The sequence below is a fragment of the Elephas maximus genome, chromosome 9 (assembly GCF_024166365.1).
Source record: "Elephas maximus indicus isolate mEleMax1 chromosome 9, mEleMax1 primary haplotype, whole genome shotgun sequence".
NCBI classification, from domain to species: Eukaryota; Metazoa; Chordata; class Mammalia; order Proboscidea; family Elephantidae; genus Elephas; species Elephas maximus.
In genome coordinates, this window is record NC_064827.1 from 72,159,672 (window position 1) to 72,180,481 (window position 20,810).

General features: G+C 38.4%; 1 protein-coding gene across 1 annotated transcript in view; it reads right to left on the reverse strand.

Moving 5' to 3' along the window:
• Positions 1 to 20,810, reverse strand: part of TTLL11 (tubulin tyrosine ligase like 11) — a 306,701-nt gene that overhangs the window by 218,247 nt on the left and 67,644 nt on the right. The window contains exon 3 of the mRNA XM_049897234.1: positions 18,262 to 18,395. Coding sequence (XP_049753191.1) covers positions 18,262 to 18,395 — 134 coding nt within the window. The remainder of the gene's footprint in view (positions 1 to 18,261; positions 18,396 to 20,810) is intronic.

Sequence of the window (20,810 nt, forward strand, 5' to 3'; positions counted from 1 at the left end):
CTGTATACTACAGCCTCAATCAGACAGCCATTTCAGGATATCAGGATACCATAGCATAACCTAAACAAGCCACTGAAGAGATACGTACAAGAAGGAGTAGAGTTTCTGTCATACCAAAGCATCAGTATCTTCACCCATCAAATGGGGACTGTAACAAACCTCCTTGGTTTGGCATTTCTAAGACTTACGTGACAAGGGGACACTTTAAAATTACCATGTACTTGGGGAACATCTACAGGAGCTCACGTATATTCAGAATAATAATATGGACCGATTATGTATCTTGTAACTTCAATATACAAAATACAGTGATATTAGTTAATAGTGACATTAGTATATAACATTAAATATTACTACAATTAGCCTGTGAGTCTATTTCCTTTTTTGTCTTCAACTTTAATCCAAATATGCACAAGCTCCTTGTTGGTGTTTTGCTGACATAATTTTTAAAGTGTTTAATGATTACCTAAGCAAAGGATGGAGTCCAAGAGCAGCAGAGATAAATCTGACTGATTTTACTCTGATAAATCAGTTTATCCCGAGTTTTAAGCTCAGTTTAAATATCTGGAAGTTGCTTCAAACATGTCATATTGGGGGAAGGGAAAGAGAAACTAACAGCCATTGAGCATCATGGTGCTAGGTGCTTTGCAAGTATTCCTATTTCATACTCTATCTCTTGTTCATTCTTTCAACAACCATATGAGGCAGAGTCATTACTTGAGTTTTATAGAGGAGGAAACAAAGGCTTGGGAAGTGAAGGAAATAACGCAAGGTCACACATGTGGCTGTGGATGGTATCAAAACACAAGTCCGGCCAGCTCCAAAGCCCCAGTTCTTTCTTTCCACTACACCACACTGATGAAGGGAGCAGAGGTATTGAACCTCAGCACATGTGTTCATACTTCCTTAGTATTTGCCTCTAAGTACACTAAAAGCTCCATAAGGACAAGAACTGAGTCACATTTGTTTACCACAACAACCTCAGTGGCAAGTACAGTGTCAGACACTGCAGTTAAGAAAGTTCAGGGGACATGGTGGCAATTTTTAAATTCCTGAAGGGTTGTCATAGGGTCTAAAGGTCAAACTACAACCACTAGGAGTGGGGAAGGGAACGTGAGATACGGGGAGAAAAGTCTCAAGAACCTTAAAAAATGTAGACCAGTCCCACAGTAAAATGAACTGCCTTGAAAATATTAAACTGCCCATCTCTGAAGATGATCAGGTATAGGCTGGAACCGGACCACTTGCCCAGGTATGGGATTCACCCAGAGGGGAGTAGCCTGGGTGGTCCTTTGGGTTCGTTTCAATCCCCAAGATTCGTTTATTCTTTGATACCGACTTCTTCAACTCTAGGTCTAATTAGTATTTCTGACTTGCCAGGTCTAATTAGTATTTCTGACTTGCCATGTGACTAGGCTGAGTTTCTTTCCCTCTTTGGATCTCCATTTCCTCATCTGCACACTGGAGGCATTTAACTGATGACCCTGATTAAGAACTCTTGTGCTCAGGGCTTCCAAGATTCTGTGTGCTCTCTGGAGAACAGGGATTATGGGCAAGACTGCCTGCAGGGTGGAGCTGTGCTATGAGGGGGCACAAACGTCCTTCATCATGCCAACACCCTCCATACCTGCAAGTGCCAGCCACCTAAGGCGGTGAGCTCACACTGCTTCCCCACTCCGTCAGGGAGATATATCAGGTTCATCCTGATTCAGAAAATAACGTGGGACTCAGGAAAACCCGTGCTTTAACATAATTCTGGAATGTGTTAAAAATCAAACGTCTTCAAGCAATATAACAGTACTCGTGTTTCTTAAAGAAGAGAGATGAAAATGCTTCCGCTCCATATAGATGGACCAGAAGCTCTCGAGGAGAGTGGCACTGCCACCTAGGGAGGGTTTTGGAAATTTCCAGGGGTGCTTTTGGTCATTACAGTAACTGCAGGGCGTTACCGGCATTCAGTGGGCAGGGGCCTGGAACGCCAGACATGCTGCAACTCACTGGACAGTTCTGCCATGCTCTCGTGAAGGTGAGAGACCTATTCACAACTATCTGAGTCTAGAACCTAACTCCATGTTACATATAAACAAAAAGCATTTTCTACATGGTTTAAATTAAGTATCACATTATTCCAGGAATGCAAGAACCATGTAAATAGAGGGAAAATTATACTTTACCTTTTTTTCTGCTAGAATTTTATTAAGAGTTGTTCAGTATTTCAGAAACAGGACATTGCTGATGGCATTGTGGCTTAAGGTATTTGAGTTGCCTATACAACACACAATGATTATATATGAAAATAGTTTTGAGTGTTAAATATAAAGAAATATAATGTATTACAGTCAAGCATTGTCAATATATGTATATATTAGCCAGTATATGCATATTGACTAATGTTTATATATATATATATCAAGTTAATATATAGTATTTTGTTATAAAGAACCTGCAGTTATTTTCTCCTTTAGAAAGCACTTAGAGTGGGTTTTTTAAAAGGGGGGCAATGGAAAGACACCCCTGTAGCAATGTGCACAACTAGCACCCACCAATAGAGGCCCTCTTTGAGACCTGGGACAGGGAAAATGCAAGAAAAGCCTGGAACATCTTGTGTGCAAAAGTAAGGAAGTGCTCAAAGGATAATGGGGACTTTTAAAAGGACTCAGGGATCCAATGGCCAAATACTGGATAATTTGAGCATCAAAATAAATAATGATAGCAAAGGATTAGAACCCACTGACTAAATAAGATTCCATGAGTCCACACTAATATGCTTGCATACATACACACATAGATAAATAAATGAGAAGGGAAAGTTCTTCCTTGCAATAGAAACTCAACTAACAAGTGTAGAAGGAATGAAGGCTTTATATAATCACGCCAGTGGGCAGCTGTCTTAATAAGAACTGATTCAGGCAAGAATCATTAACAGGGGTTAAAACCAGAGGATGAAAGTTTGAGAAGTAACAGGTTGTTACCAGGTCTCAAAGTATCTTCCCACAAGATGCTTATTAATAGAAAGGGGAAAATAGTAACTTTTCAGTGGCCATCTGGAAGACACTACCTTAACCAAATGATTAAAGTTAACATCACTAGTAATAAGACATATTGGCATCATGTGCCTTCAGGTATGATATCCCAAGAAGAACACAACATTCCTTCTGTGGTAATCCTGCCAAAAATGCATATCCTGAATCTAATAATGAGGAAACGCTAGGTAAACTCAAATTGAGGGATAGTTGATTAATAGCCTGTACTCATCACAAATGCCAATGTCATGAAATCCAAAGACAGACTAAAGAACTCTTTCAGATTAAAGGAGACTGAAGAGACATAACAACTAAATGCAATGCATGATTCAGAATTTCCTTTTGCTATAAGTTTTTGAGAAAGTGCCTGGGCGCTGCAAGCGTTTTGTGATCAGCTGCTGCCCCCAAAGGTTGGCTGTTAGAATCTACCCAGCAGCTCCACGGAAGAAAAGACCTGGTGAACTGCTTTCATAAAGATTACAGGCGAGAAAACCCTATAGGGCAGTTCTAGTCTGTAACATATGGGGTTGCTGTGAGTCAGGGGCTGACTGGAGAGCAGCAAACAACTCGTTACTGGGAAAACTGTCAAAATCTGAATAAGGTCTGTATAAGATTATTGTACCAATGTCAATTTCATGATTTGGATAATTATACTGTGGTTATGAAAGAGAATGCCCTTATATTTAAGAAATTCACACGGAAATGTTTAGGGGTAAAGGGGCATCATATCTGCAACTTAAGTGTGTGTGTGTGTGTGTGTGTGTTCAGGAGAAAGAAAGAAAGAAAATGTGGTAAAATTTTACCACTTGGGATATCTGAGTGAAGGGTATGTAGAAATTTCTTCTATCATCCTTGTAATTTTTCAGTATGTCTAAAATTATGTCAAAATAAAAAGGTAAAAGAAAATGAGAGGGGGACATTGGGTCTAAAAGGATGGGGAATTGCTGTTATAGATCTATTCTTGCTAGAGAAATCCTTTTATCCTACTCTTCTAACTCTTCTAGAAAATGTATAGGGTTCATTTCGGAAGAAGGGTGGGAGACAGCGGTGCATGCTTGGGTGAGAGAAAAGGACAAAAGAATCATCTCATTAACTGGCGCAGAGAATTCGATTACAACACCTTTTTAAATCTGAATCTCTACTTTGCATCGCCTTACATTAGAACTCTTCCAAGAAGCAATTACACGGAAAGAAGTTGAACAAGAAACAGAGTAGGAGAGATTTTTTCATTTCTTTGGAGACAAGGAAAGAAGGTACAGGCAAGCAATTTTCATAATTTCCCTTTGAAACAGGCACTGAAGTCAAGATTGGCTCAACTATTTTCTTGTATAAAATTAGATATCTCTACTCAAGTGACTCAGGCAACATCACTAAGAACTTTTGCAAAAGGACATGAAAGGACAAAAATTGAATGGTAAAAGATGACCTTTTACTCACTTTGGGGAAGCAGGGTTTTCTTGACCTTTAAAATAGTCCCCCAGAAAAATGTTTACCTCTTTCATTTTTTTGTTTTTAAAAGCTTGCCATTGGAGAAAAAAGCACATTAAAACAGTGGTCCTCTAATGATCACATTCATCTCAAAATTTCTCATAATAAATTAGCACTGCTAAGTACCAAGATTATAATTGTTACAATTTAAAAGACCAAATGTATTTGGGGGCAAATTGAAATTTAGAAAATTAAACAGTAAGCTTCTACCCTTAGAAATTTTATTGCACAGGGCTGTCTCTGGGGGAAAATCTAAACCAAGTAAAGCCAAGCTGGGATGCCATTCAGTCAAAGAGAAGTCTTAGCTCTTTTCCTCTACTAAATGATCTATCATCAAATAATGAGATACTTAGTCTCAAGATTAAATTGTTATTAAACATTAAAATAAGTACATTTCCACATTTTCAATAAGCCAGAAACAAAGGGTGCTTAGACAAAGCTCCAGCTTAAATTTCTATCCAAGACTGCAAAATCTTTTTTCAACATTCACTGATTTCACACACATGCCATAAGGTCCCCTTTGTGCTGGGTACTAGAGATGAATCTGACCGGGTTCCAGCTCCCCAGGGACTCCCAGTCTAGCAGAGAAGGCACATAAATAAATGTCCATTCACTGAGGGGATACAGTGTGATGCTCATAGCATCCTACGGTGTTATAGCTGAAGAAACCGCGGCTCAGAGTAATTAAGTAACTTACTTAAGTTACACATTTAGAAAGTGATGAAGAAAGGATTTTAAACTAGATCTATACTGACCCCGAGCCCTTGCTTCACTGTCTTTCAACCTGGAACACTGCAAATGCAGTGCTTTGGGGTCTTGTAATGGAGGAAGAGGATAGAGTTGGAATCCAGAGGACAGAGTGGTCAACTGTCCCTGGGTCAGGGTGGCAGGGCAGTGAAAGGTAGGGTGGAGAAGGACGGTACCAGGAAAGACCTTCACAGATTTGGTGACACCAGCACTGACACTTGGAAGCTTAGTAAGTGTTTGTCAGGTAGACAAGCAGAGGAAATGGCGTGACAAACAGTCAAGAGGTATGAAGATCTTGGCAGATGTGAACCTTTCTGAACAAGTTTTAGAGGAAAGGTGTCTTGGCTTAGCCAGTATTTACTACTCGCAGCCAATGACACCACAGGGGTTCTCTGGGGAGGAAGGTGCAGACACAGCTTCAGTTCCTCTCCTGGAGGGGGCGCTGCATGTGCAGGTAAGGAGATTGCAGTTGCTCCAGGATCACCACAGCCAGGCCCGCGGTGCAGTTCCAGATGCAGCTGTATTTCAGCCTTCATTAGCAGCTGCTTCACTGAGCCTGGGCTACACTGACCCCGGCATTAGCAAGAAGATGACTGATTACAAAAGCACCTTTGTGCTCTGACCGAAACCTTGGCCGCAAAAATTTGTGCAGAATTTTAACTCCAGCAGGGAGTTTTATGGGAATCCAGGAAAGCCAAAAATTACAGAGTCACAAAAGAGTAGAACTGGAAGGAACTTTAGCAAGGATCTACAACATCCTCCTTTTGCAGAGGAGGCACTGATGCCTTGGGCAGGGGAGAGGGGAGTGACTTGTCCAGGGTCCCAAAACCAGTTAAATGGACTTGAACCCAGGTCTCCCGATGCCTGGTCCAGTGTTTAATTTCATATTAAATGACTGTACAGGAGCCTTTCCTGACATTCTCCATCTCCCCATCTTTCCCATCCCATGTTACTCTGGCTTCCATAGTGCCTTTGCTTAATTCCATCATAGCTTTTATCATCCTGTACCACCTATCTCCTCTGATAAGCAGTGCCCTCCTTGTAAGCGGAGACCACCATGTCTTTTGTCTTTGGCTCCCTAGGCTAGCAGTGGACACATAAAAGGGACTCAGGAAATGTTTGTTGACACTAAAGAAAATTGTGCAATCAGAAGATGTCTGTCCTAGTCTTGGCTACACATCTATTAGCCATGTGACCCTGGGTAAGTTACTTAACCCTCTGAATCTGAGTTTCCTCATCCATAAGATGATGACTAAGAACATGATATAACGGAAAGACAAAGGGATCTGGACCCAACAAATGTCCAACTGAATGAATGAACGATCACTCATCTATACCTGAACCTCCACAAGGACAAGGATATTGTTTAGTGTCCCTAGCACTTAGCACTTAGTAGGTCTCAGGGAATGTCTGAACTAAAGGGAGTCAGAATATGTGAGTATAAGACCCAGCTCTGTCACTAGCAGTTGTATGATCTCAAGTGAGTACCTTCAATTCTGAACCTTTATTTCCTCATCTGTAATTTGGATATAATGATACCTCCCCAAACTGAATTGGGGCTAAAAGAGGTCAAGGAATTTATTTTACTTGGATCCACAATCAATGCCCATGGAAGCAGCAGTCAAGAAATCAAAAGACGCATTGCACTGCACAAATCTGCTGCTAAAGACCTCTTTAAAGTGTTGAAAGCAAGGACGTCACCTGGAAGACTAAGGTGCACTTGACCCCAAGCTATGGTGTTTTCAGTCACCTCCTATGCATGTGAAAACTGGATAATGAATAAAGAAGAGCAAAGAAGAATTGATACCTTTGAATTGCGGTGTTGGAGAAGAAAAGTGAATATACCATGGGCTGCCAAAAGAACAAACAAATCTGTCTTAGAAGAAATACTACCAGAATGCTCCTTAGAAGCAAGCATGGCAAGACTATGTCTAACATACTTTGGACATATTGTCAGGAGGGGTCAGTCCCTGGAGAAGGACATCATGCTTGGTAAATTAGAGGGTCAGTGAAAAAGAGAAAGACCCTCAATGAGATGGATTGACAACAATCGTGAGGATGGCAGAGGGCCGAGCAGTGTTTCATTCTGTTGTACACAGGGTCGCTACGAGTCAGAGCCGACTCAATGGCACCTAGCCTAACAGCAACAACAAAAGAGGTCATGTATATAAAAAGCACTTGGTAAACTGCAAAGCACTCCACAGATGCCGGTTTTCATGTGAACTATTTAAAAGGACTTTCTAATGAATAGGATCAAAGTATGCTTTTCCACAGAGAAGCAGCATTTCGAGTTTCAGATGATATCATTTTTCCAGTAAACAAATTGAACTGTTAAGCAAGGGGCACAAGAACAGCATGATATATCTAAGCAGGAGGTGAAGTTCTATTTTTGGCAACAAAGGAAATAAAACGTGAAGCAGAAGGGAAGGTGAAACCAGGGCTCCTACAGAGTCTCTGTCAGCGGCTCTGAATCAACTACCTTTGTCTGACAGCTGGAGTCCCCTCACTTCTGTCTTCAGTCCTTTACTAGTTATGCACCCAAACCCTGGGCCACTGCATCAGCCCCCAGGGATGCCACACTACCTAAGCAGAAGACATTCTATTCTCCGTGTTGCTTCCGAAGCTTGCTGCAGAAATGTGACAGCAATATGTATGTGTGGAGGTTGGGGCATCTCCAGGGAAAGATCAGCCAGCCGACCACGTGGAGCTTCACTGGCAGCATCACTTTGGTAAGTTTCTCATGGCCCAAATCCAACTATCACCCTCACAGAATGACAGCCTGGGTTATGTCAATGCCTGGAGATTGTTGGCCTTGGAGTGGGTCGCCTCAATGGCACTGGGTTTGGTTTTTTTTTTTTTTTTTGGTTTTTAAGCTCATAAAGGAGCCCTGGTGGTACAGTGGTTAAGAGCTCGCTGTTAACCAAAATGTCAGTAGTTCAAATCTACCAGCTGTTCCTCTGTCCTATAAGGTTGACTATGAATTGGAATTGACTCGACAGCAATGAATTTTGCTAAGCTCATAAGAGACAAAATTTTTTAAGCCAGAATATTTGTGTATTAATTTGCGATTTAATTTGGCAAATATACTTGAACTCTGACTATGTGCCAGGCACTCTGGTAGGCAATTTGGATACAATGATGAATAAGACAGATCCAGCCACTGCCCGGGTAGAACTTAGGCTAGGTAGGAAAAGAAAGATAATCCAACATGGATTCACTAAACAACGTACTAAGCATAAGTACCCTGACAGGAGAAAACACGGGGGAACTATTGAGGCACACAGGAAAAGCTACCCAGACTGAAGGGGGCAGAGTAGGCTTCACAGAGAAAGTAAAAGCAGGAGTCTAAAGAAGTAGCAAAATTGGCTAGGTGAAAGAAGGCAGCCCTGGAGGTGGGAGGGGGACACAAAGGACGAAGATGAATGCCCCAGGAAAAAGGGACAGCATGTGCAAAACCCAGAGGTAAGAGAGGTTGGTGCTGGTGACTACCTAAGAACGTTGAATATGGAAGGATCCCAGAAGACAAGATTTGGAGTGGTGATAGATGAGGCTGGTAAGGCAGGCACAGGCTCTATAATGCACAAGAGTGAGTCCAAATTTCATCCCTGGAATAAACCATCGAGGTGACCAGAAGCCAGCCAAATTAGCATAGTAACTATATGAAGGAAAATGGCACCAATAATATCAATCCATCAGAAGTTGATTTGATAAGCATGGAATCAGGGCAAGGAGTGTCTACTGCACATTGCAGGTTTGCTTTGCCTTGGCTCTGACCCACTTATAACTCCACATTTTCCTACTCCTAAACCCAGTAGAGAACATTGTTCTCTCTGGGGGGTTTGCAAATAATTCACTTCATTCAGCCTTGAGGTGTTGAATCAATAAAAGCTAAGTTAGGATGGTAACTGGAGAGGAAAATAGAAGAACCTCTTGCTCCCTGGGTCCCTCCAAGAAACTGCAAAACATTATTGAACAGGTTTTTGGCTTTATTCACTGAAATATTCTTTTACTAAGAAATACAACTTCCTTTGCCATAATAAATACTGTTTTGATAACAAAACTGTACTTTTCTCAAATACCCAGATGGAAGACCATATGCAAAATAAACTCCAAGGAATTTTTTTATTGGCCATCTGCTAAGATTGGAAAGCAAGCCTGCATCCTCCTCTAGTCTTCACTGAGAATCCTACTTGCTTCCCCTTGGTGCCACCTGCTGATCATATCTGAGTACCAGCTTTGCAAATATATAACAGGGAGAATGGGGTTCTTCCCCTTTCTTTAATGAAATAAATTTGATCCTAATTAATGTGAAGAAAAAAAAAAAACCTACAAAGTGTCATGTTGTAGAATGTGTTACAGCTACTCACACCTCCTACTGTTGTTGCAGAAAATCACAAACCAAAGCCCACACAACTTCTTCTGAGAGCTTGCTTCCAAGGCATTGTCAAGATATTGTTTATCCTCATAATTACATGCACCGTTCCTAATAAAGCCTCATGTTTGGCTTTACCTGTCAAAATCGTAAATGCACATATCCTTTAATCCAGCAATTCCAATTTGAGCTATCTATCCTGGAGAAACGCTGGCTCAGGTGTGTGAAGATACCGATATGAGGATGCTCCCTACAACATTATTTGTTGAACTAAAAAAGTAAAAACTACCCAAATATTCATCAACGAAGGAATGATTTAAAAAGTTATGATACATTCATACAATGGAATGCTATACAGCTATCCTATACATGCCCTGAAAAGACATTTAAAATATATTCAGTGGGAGGAAAAGTGAGGGCTAAAGAAGAAACTGCATAGTATAGTTCTTTTTATTTTTTAAAGAAAAGCAGTTGTGCATGTTATACTGTGTATTTGCTTATACATAGGAAATAGCTGGACGGATACACACTAAAATGTTAGTTTTAAAATTTTTATTTCACATATTCCTATATTATTTGAATTCTTTTTGTAAATCATTGTTTTATATTAAAACAAAAGAAGATCTTAAAATAATGATGACACATGTTTTTATCAAGTTTGCAGATTATAAATAAAGCAGGTTCGTCATCAAATACTCACTGGATACTGGATCCCCACAGTAACTCTGATGTAAGAATCATTTTTCCGTTTAACACTTCCTTCATGTGAAGAAATGAGTCTGAGAAGACAAGGCGCTTGCCTGAGATCCCATAAGGAATAAGTGATGGTGCCAGGACTCGCTAGCAAATGACTACTGTAGGATCTTTCTATTCTTATTCTGCATGTGCTAGAACTAAATCAGCAGATTCTAAATTAATTCCACCATATGGAATAGGAGCCCTGGTGGCACAGTGGTTAGGAATCTGGTTGCTAACCAAAAGGTCAACAGTTCAAATCCACCAGCTGCTCTTTGGAAACCCTATGGAGCAGTTCTACTCTGTCCAGTAGGGTCACTATGAGTCAGAACTGACTCAATGGCAATGGGTTTTTTTTATAGTATATGAAAAAAAAAATCCTCTTCTATATTACAGAACTACTCAGTTCTAAGTATTTTCAGCATCAATCAAATGGGCTTTGAAATTTCAGAATGCTATCAGGGGAAGAGACTTGAGCAATTGCCTAACCCAACCTCCCCATTTTATCAGTGAGAAAAGAGTGTCCCTAAATGTCCAAAATCAGAAAGCCAACAGTTAAACAAGTACTTGCTCAGCTCCAAGGTGTTAACTCTTCATCTTATTGACCAACTGCTCTTTTTCTTGGGTTTCCCATCTTGGCAATGGCACCTGTGCCAGATTCCTAGAAGCCTCAATTCTGCCTAGCCCACCCCACCCCACCACACCCCCGCTTTTGTCTGTCTCCAAGTCCTATTGGTACCGCCTTCTAAATATTACTCATATCTGGCCCTTCTCTGTATTATCACCACTCCTGTCTCAATGTCTTCACACAACCCTCAACATCTCTTTAGCTTAGACAGGTAGACCATCCTTTTCTAATAGGTCTTACTCCTCTGCCCTCCCCAAACTACTCTATACTCTGCCAACAGAGTTGGTTACCTTTCTAATACTAAAACCTGACCATATCCCCTTCTCCCTTTTTAAAGCCCCTTCCATAGATTCCCCTTGTTAATTTCTTTATCCTGGAAATGGAACTGAGAGGCAGGGGATGTGAAGATGATATAGCTCTAAGAACAGAGTACTGGAGAAAAGATTGCTACACAAAGAAAGAACTATGGAGACCCAAACAGGGTCTCCATTAAGTATTTAGCTCAGTACAGATTACTGCATACATGTGAGGAAATTACCAGGGACCAAGTTTTCCACCTGAAAGGATTAGAAGCAACAGTGCTTGGTGTTCACATAAACCCTGGAATAGTGCCTGTTCTCACCAGCCAGACAGGAAAATGTCATGATTCAGGTAATCTTAGGCAAGGTACACATAAGATTCTTGCCTCATTGGTGAGGAATAATTAGTCTTAGACTGAACACCCCTCCAGTCCTGCCTAAAAAAAAAAATCTTAAAAACAAGACTTAAAAGGATAAAACCCTTTCCGAGCAACATAACTGAATCCTATAACAAAGTTCAAGAATAGTTATGAGAATACAAAAATATCCAACACCCAAATAAGGCAAGATTCACAATGTGTGGCACCCAGTCAAAAATGATCAGGGATGAAAAGGAGCAGGAAAATATAAGCCATAATAATAAGAAAAATCAATCAATCAAAACTAACTCAGAGCTGACAGAGTTAAAATTGATAGACAATTACATTAAGACAATCATTATAATATATTCTGTGCATTCAATAAGTTAAGTACAAATATGTATGACATAAAAAAGATCCAAATCAAACTTCTAGAAATGAAAACTACAATGAGTGAGATGTAAAATACACTGAATTGGAGAATAACAGCAGATTTAAGCATTAGAGAAGAAAAAATTAGAGAATGTGAAGACAAAACAATAGAAACTCCCTAAAATGAAACAATTTTTTAAAAAAATGAGCAGAGCCTCAGTGAACTGTGGGACAACTTCGAGTGGTCGAATATCTGTGTAACTGGAATTTACATATATAAGTACATGTGCTTACTGGCCATTTAAAAATATGTAGCTAATAACCTTAAAGAGGAGACAAAATAAAGCACTAAGTATATTCAACTAAGCCAAATAGATGGGAAAAATAGAAATAAAATAACAAGCTGGTAGGCTTGAACCCAACAACATTGATGATTACATTAACTGAAAATGGAAGAGTAAAAGGCAGAGAATGTGAAACTGGATAAAACAGCATAACATAACTCAACTACATTCTGTCAAAAAGAAGTATTCTTTTAAGAAAAGTAGATAAGTTAAAAATAGAAGAGTGGTAAAATATTAAAAAAAAAAAAAAAATACCATAGAAATACTAAGCCAAAGCAAGCTAAAGGTACTATATCAATATCAGACAAAGTAGATTTCAGGACAAGAAAATTACCAGATAAAGGAGTCAAATCATCAAACTAATAACCACCAGTTGCCATTGAGTCGATTTTGACTCATAGCAACCCCATGTGCTTTCGAGTGGAATCACACGCTATAGAGTTTTCAATGGCTGTGATCTTTTGGAAGTAGATGGCCAGGGCTTTCTTTCAAGGTGGCTTCTAGGTGGACTCAAACAGCCAATCTTTTGGTTAGTAGCCAAGCACTTAGCTGTTTGTGCCACAGTTTAGCAAAAACTGATAGAACTAAAAGGAGAAACAGACAATCCACAATCAGGGTTGCAAATTTCAACACGTTCTCTCAGTAATAGAACAAGTAGACAGTAAATCAGCAAGGGAGAAGTGAACAGTAGTATGTACCAACTTGATCTAATTGACATTTATAGAATGCTACACCAGTGACACCAGAATACATATTATTTCCAAGTGCATATGAAATATTCACCTAGATAGACATTATATGAGTCATAAGGCAGTTTTCAACAAATTTAAAGACATTGAGAAATACAGCGTATACTCTCTGATATCAACAAAATTACATTAGAAATAAATAACAAAAGATACTTGGAAAATCCTAAAATTATTTTAAAATTAAACAACACATTTCTCAATAACATATAGATCAAAGAAGAAATCTCAAGGAAAATTAGAGAACATCTTGAACTGAGTTATGATGAAAATGTAATATACCAAAATTTCTGAGATGTAGGTAAAGCAGTGCTTAAAGAGAAATTTATAGCTTTAAAGCTTAAAAATAAGTTATCTTAGTTTCCTCCTTAAAAGACTGAGAAAGAAGAGCAAATTAAGCCCAAAAGAAGTAGAAGGAATGAAATAATAATGACACAGAAAATGGACAAACAAAAGAGAAAAAGAATGAAAACATCAGTTGGTTCTTTGAAAAGATCAATAAAATTGATAAACATTTTGCTACAGTGATCAAGGGGAAAAAAGAAAACAATGAAATAGTAGATATCACTATACCCAAAGACATTTTAAAAAATAGGAAAATGTTATTAAAAAAAAGAACTTTATGTCAGTAAATCTGACAACTTGGTGAAATGGACTAATTCATTGAAGGGCACAAATAACCTTGAATTCATAACTTAAAATGTTCCCAAAAAGAAAACCTGAGGTCCAAATGGCTTCAACAGTGAATTCTACCAAATATTTAAGAAAGATATAATATCAATCTTACACAAAATCTTCGGAAAAGAAAAAACATTTTATAACTCATTTAATAAGGCTTTATTACCCTGATGCCTAAACCAAAGACATGACAAGGAAAAAAATTACATACCAATATGCCTCATGAACAAAGACATAAAAATTTTTAACGAAATGTAAGCAAATAGAGCACAGCATTATATAAAAAGGATACTACATCATAACCTGGTAGGGCTTATATCAAGAACTCGAGGTTAGTTTAACATTTAAAAAAATAAATCAATGTGATTCATCATATTACCAAAACAGAGAGAAAAATCATATAATCATCTCAATAGATGCAGAAAAGTCATTTGACAAAATTAAGCACCACTTCATGATGAAAACTCTCTGCAAACTAGAGGAAATCTTCCTGATAAAGGGTATCTATTAACAACCTATAGTTAACATCACATGTAATAGTGAAAGACAGTACGCTTTCCCCTAAGATTGGGAACAGGGTAAGAATGTCCACTCTAATTACTTCTACTCAGCATTGTATTGGAGGTTCTATCCCAATGAAATATGACATGAAAAAGAAATAAAAGGCATATAGATTAAAAAGGAAGAAATAAAATGTATTTATTCATAGATTAATTAATTGTATACATACAAAATCCTAACAAAGCTAAAAAAAAATTAGAAAAAGAACTACTAGAACTAAGAAGGGAATTGAAGAGTCACATGATACAAGTTCTAAATGAAAAAGTCCATTAGATGTCAATTTACCAACAGCAAACAATTAGAAAATGAATTTAGAAAAATATCATTTACAATATTATTTAAAAAAAAACTAAAACACTCAGAAATAAATTTGACAAAACATATGTAAGATTTGCACTCTGAAAATCACAAAACAAGCTGAGATAAATTAAGGAAGATCTAAATAAATGGAGGTAAAAGTCATGGATTAGACAACTCAACATTGCTGAGATTCAGTGCAATAACAATCAAAGTTCCATCAGGCTTCTTTGCAGAAATTGACAAATGGATTATAAAATTTATATGGAAATGTAAAGAACCTATAATAGTCAAAATAATTTTGAAGATAAGCAAAGTGGGAGGACTTATACTATTTGATTTCAAGACTAACTATAAAACTATAGTAATCAAGATAATGTGAGGTATTAGAATAAGAATTAATATACACATGAATAGAACAAAATCAAGTCTGGAAACATCTAAACATATACATTCAATATGCCAAGGTAATTCAGTGGTGGTAATGACAGTTGTTTCGACATAAAACAACAAAACAACTGGATATCCATATGGGAAAAAAGTGAACTTCAACCACATCACACGCTGTACACAGAAACTAACTTGAAATCAACCATAGACCTAAACGTAAAAGCTAAAACTATAAAACATCTAGAATAACATAAAGGATAAGATCTTCACAAATTTTGGTTAGGCAAAGATTTCTTAGACATCACACAAAAAGCACAAATGATGAAAGAAAAAAATGATAAATTGAATTTCATCAAAATTAAAACTTTCCATTCTTCAAAAGACAGTCAAAAAATGAAAAGTAAAGGTTAAGACTTAAAAAATAAAATGAGAGAAAATATTTGCAATACATATACATGACAAAAACTTGTATCTACAATATGTAAAGAACATACAACTTAAAATAAGAAAAATGATCAAAAACTTTGGACGCTTAACAAAAGAAGATACTCAAATGGCCAATAAGCATATGAAAAGATGCTCAACTTCTTTATTAAAACTATAATGAGATATAACCACATATTTACCAGAACGTCTAAAATGAAAAAGCTATGGGTTTTTTTATGGCTGCTAACCAAAAGGTCAGCAGTTCAAATCCACCAGCCGCTCCTTGGAAACCCCATGGGGCAGTTCTACTCTGTCAGAATCAATTCAACAGCAATTTTTTTTTTTTTTTTTAAACATTACCAAGTATCGGCAAGCACAGTGAAACCTGAATGAGCCGGAACTCGAAGAGACTGCCTTGTTTTTCTGGGTCTCACAAGTTTTCCACCTTTGACAGAGTACAGCCTTAACACTTTTCTCTCACTCATTTTAGTGGAAAACACTTGCATTTTCCCTCTCTGACAGGTTTCCACCTTACACAGGTTCTGGCTTTTTCAAGTTTTACTGTATATGGAGCAATAATCATATATTGTCAGTGGGGATGTAAAATGGTACAAGCACTTTAGAAAGCAACTGGGCAGTTTCTCAAAAAGTTAAAAATGCACATGTCATATGATTCTGAAATTCTAATCCTAGGTATTATCCAAAAGAAATGAAAACATGTCCACAAAATGATTTGTATATGAATAGTCATGGCAGAAAGAACCCTGGTGATGAAACGGTTAAGGGCCCGATTCCTAACCTACAGGTTGGCATTTTGAACCCACCCAGTGGTTCCACGAGAGAAAGGCCTGGTGATCTGCTTCAGTAAAGATTACAGCCAAGAAAACCCTATAGGTTAGTCCCACTCTGTCACCTGGGGTCGCTATGAGTCAGAATAGACTCATGACAACAGTCATGGCAGCTGTATTTATAATTCCCAAAAATTGGGAATATCCCAAATACCCATCAATTGATAAATAGATAAATTGTGGTATATTCGTACAATGGAACACTGCTCAACAATGAAAATACAAATCATTGATACACACAACAAACATGGATGAATCTCAAAAATATTATTCTAAGCGAAAAAAACAAACACAAAAAAAACCCAGACACAGAAGAGTACCCAAAACCAACCAAACCTATTGCCATTGAGTAGATTCCAACTCACAGGGACCCTACAGGGCTGAGTAGAACTGCCTCAGATGGTTTTCAAGGCTGTAAATCTTCATAGAAGTAGATTGCCATATCTTTCTCCTGTGGCTGGTGTGTTCGAACTGCCAATCCTTCAGTTAGTAGCCAAGTGCTGTAACCACTGCACCACCAGGGCTCCTTTACAGAAGAGTACTTACTATATTATTTCATTTATATGGATTGCTTGAACAAGCAAAACTAATCTCTAATGACAGAATGCCTGAGGTGGAAGGTTGAGAGGACTGACTACAAAGAGGCACAAAGGAACTTCTGGGGATGATGGGAATGCTCTTCTCACTTACAGATTTTAAAGACACAGTTGGTATCTTATTTAAAGTAGGCCTTGCAGAATAGTTAAGATGCAGAGTTGTAGAGATGGGAAGAAAAGGGATTTCACATAGTGGAAAGATGTGGGGTAAGCATAGGGAACAGCTGATAGCTTATTTTATAAGTTACTTTGTGGAAGTGTAATTTACAATAATAAAATGCACCCATTTTAAGTTAATAGTTCAATGAGTGTTAAGAAATGTATACAGACCCATATAACCACCTCCCCATAGAAAGCGTCCTTTTAAAAATTGCAACTTCAAGCTTTTTGTGTTTAATAATTATAAGTTTCAAAATTCAACATTAAAACCAAAACACTATGGAGCCAACAAGATAGACTATACAGAGCACAGGCCTTGGAATCAGCTCTAGATTTCAATCCTACTTCCAGAGCAAGTCACTTAATTTCTCAAAGCTTCGGCTTCCTCATCCATAAAATGGAGATAATAAAACCAACCTCTCAAGACTGCTGTGAGGATTTAAAGACATAATGGTAAACATCTAGCACAATGCCTGGGACATAGTTAGACCAATAAATGGTATCAGGCTTATCACGATTAGACAGACATTTGTTGTACTGTTACCCTCAGAGGTATGCTATAGACCCTGGAACCTGTTGGCAAGGGCTTTGAAATAGTTCTAAATGACACCTTTAAAAAACGAACCAAAATGGTAAAGTAATTCTGAGTTCAGCTTCCCTACTGGTTCTATTTCATAATCACTGGCAAAGGCTCTGAAGTATTTCATGCTGAAACATATTGCTTTGATGTGGAATGGCTTTTGACAATTGTTTCTGGGATGAACTTAAGCAGGACACTTAAAACTTTTTTCCCCTCAGTTTGTCAGACCATGAGAAATGGGGGAGGCCGCATCTATACGATTCAGTCACACAGCCAGGTCCACTTGCCTGCCCAACCACCTGCTCCGGCTCTGTCTCTCTGGGTCTCCAACACCCTGACTCCAAACTCTAGCTCTGAGATCAGCCTCAGGCCTGTCTCCTGGAGCCAAGACCCACTTCTTCAGTTTACCTGCCTGTCACCCCACGCATTCAACTCTGCAAGCGGCCTGGATCGCAGCCAGTACCTACTGCACTGCTGGGTAAGACATCTCTTAGCTAGTCTCAATTTCCCGGAGGCCCCTAGCCCCAGCTGCCACCTTTCCTGCCAGGGACACATAGGACACAGTTGCAACTGTAATAGAATTCAAGGGTCATGAGGATGGAGTGCCATCTACCTGAGCAACAAAGAGCTGGAACTCGTCAGGCAGAATCCATGAGCGAGGGTAGAAGTTGTATTCGTCAGGAAAGAGATTCTGCATGATTCTCACTGCTCTGCTCAGGGTGATTTTACGCACCATCTCCGTCATGCCTGAGGAGAAGAGAAGCTGTGAGGTTTTAACAACAGTGGGCCACTACCTATAAAACAGCCGTTATTTGGAACTTTTAAAATCACCCACCTGACATATTCACTCTTTTTCAGAAAGGATAAAAAAAAGGTATTCATTTATCCCCATAGCAGTGACTCATGGTTTGGAAAAACCTACCAAATTAATGAAAAACTTAAAGTAATAGACAGATTTTTTTTTCTTATAAAATTTGAAGCATCAATAAGTTTTCACCTAGTTTATTAGTTCATTCCTTGTCAGCCCCCTAGACAATGAATAAAGAGAAACATTTATATCTTGCACTTAAAACTTAATAACCTCTTTAAATTTTGGCCACCATGCATACTTCTGGGCTTCCTTCCATCTTGTACCCTGGGGAATATTATCTAGTGGATTCTGGTTACATTATGAGAAGCTTAATTACATTGCTTTGTTTTAATCTTTCATGAGTACTAGAGGTATAAAACAGAAAAATATACACCTTTCAGCATAAAATCTGTCTCCTTGAATCAAGGACAGGAAGTGGAAAGGATACCATAGCATAATTTATAGTTTAAGGGGAAAAATGTAAACAGTGGAAGCACTTCTGTTACAAGTACTGACATTGACATTGATCGGGTCTTATTAATTTTCCCTAGAAGGGACTGAAATTTCTCACTTATAACACACTTCAAAAGAGTGGTGGGTTTTTTTTTTTCCTTTTAACATCTTTAGTAATTCTGACAAGAGAAGAAACTGAGTATATATCTTAGCATATTTAAAGCAAATAGATAAAAATTATTGTAAATTTTAGCATGCTTAATTTTTAAAAGTGAATTCCAATGATAAAAATAAAGAGCACAAATAAACTTCACCTTAAGAGAGGCTAAGCCATTCCATCACTAACACTAGAAACTTGCTTAGCAAACTTATTTTTTAATAAAAAGTACAAATTCCACGTCAGCTTGGCATGTCTGAAATATCACACCTTCCAAATGCGTACAGTCAGAGTGAATGAGGTTTCTCTAAATTTCCATGTTCAAGAAGCAAAAGGTGAACATATGAGGATGAAGGTTTTAATAGCCAACTTCTTGCTTCCCTCAACATATTAAAAAGAGCAATAAATCTGAAGATCACAGCCTCAAGATGTGAGTGCCCAATTCTTAGTTCTTGTTTAGGATATGGGAAAGATAAAGAAATAAAGTAGCTTAAGAAGCACCAATATACAGCTCAAACGTGACTTTTCAATATTAAAGAAAACTCACTGAGATTTTTCTGTGAGTTTCACTGTTCTGAGATGTTCAAGAAGTTGAGTGTAAGTCCAGAAAATTACAGCTATCTCCTTTTATCTCCCCACAAAATTAGAATCTTTGAGTTATAAACACTGAAGTTGAACACAAAGTAAATAAAACCAAATTTCAACATTTTTTAACCTTTTTACCTTTGACTATTTTGACTAGTATTTGACTAACATTCTAGTTATAGTATTAAGCTAAAAACCTTTCATAATTAACTGTAATACAGTACCTTACACCAAGTAGCAAGCCATGGTATTTTCAATTGCGTCATATGCGTGTGAAAGCTGGACAATGAATAAGGAAGACTGAAGAATTGACGCCTTTGAATTGCGGTGTTGGCGAAGAATATTGAATATACCATGGACTGCCAAAAGAATGAAAAAAATCTGTCTTGGAAGAAGTGCAACCAGAATGCTCCTTAGGAGCAAGGATGGCGAGACTGTGTCTTACATACTTTGGACACGTTTTCAGGGGGGATCAGTCCCTGGAGAAGGATATCATGCTTGGCAGAGTACAGGGTCAGCAGAAAAGAGGAAGAACCTCAATGAGGTGGATTGACACAGTGGTTGCAACAGTGAGTTCAAGCATAACAATGATTATAAGGATGGCTCAGGACCGGGCAGTATTTCATTCTGTTGTGCATAGGGTCGCTGTGAGTCAGAACTGACTCGACGGCACCTAACAACAACAACAGCACCACCAAGTACATGATGACTGCTGTCCAAATAATATCATAGTATTTTCTGTGTTTTGATGGGTTTGTGGCAGGGAAAGATTCTCTCAGAAAGCCCTTGACACAACACAAACAGAACTGTGAGTGCAGGCACTCAGTTTTAATACTCCAGAAAAGGAGGCAGGGCCAAGATGGCAGGGTAGTCTTACAACAAAGACCAAAAAAAAACCAGATGAATCGATTATATATGACAACCTAGGAGCCCTGAACATCAAAGACAAAGTTGAGGAGTCTGACTGAACAGCAGGGGGAGGGAGAGACGGTTCAGAAGCAGCGAGGATTTGCCAGACCTGACCTGGCCGGCACCCTGCAGCCTGGATCTACCAAGCAGTGGAGAGTCTGCACAAGCCTGTGGAACCAGGGGAAAGGAGCACTTGATCTGCCAAAGT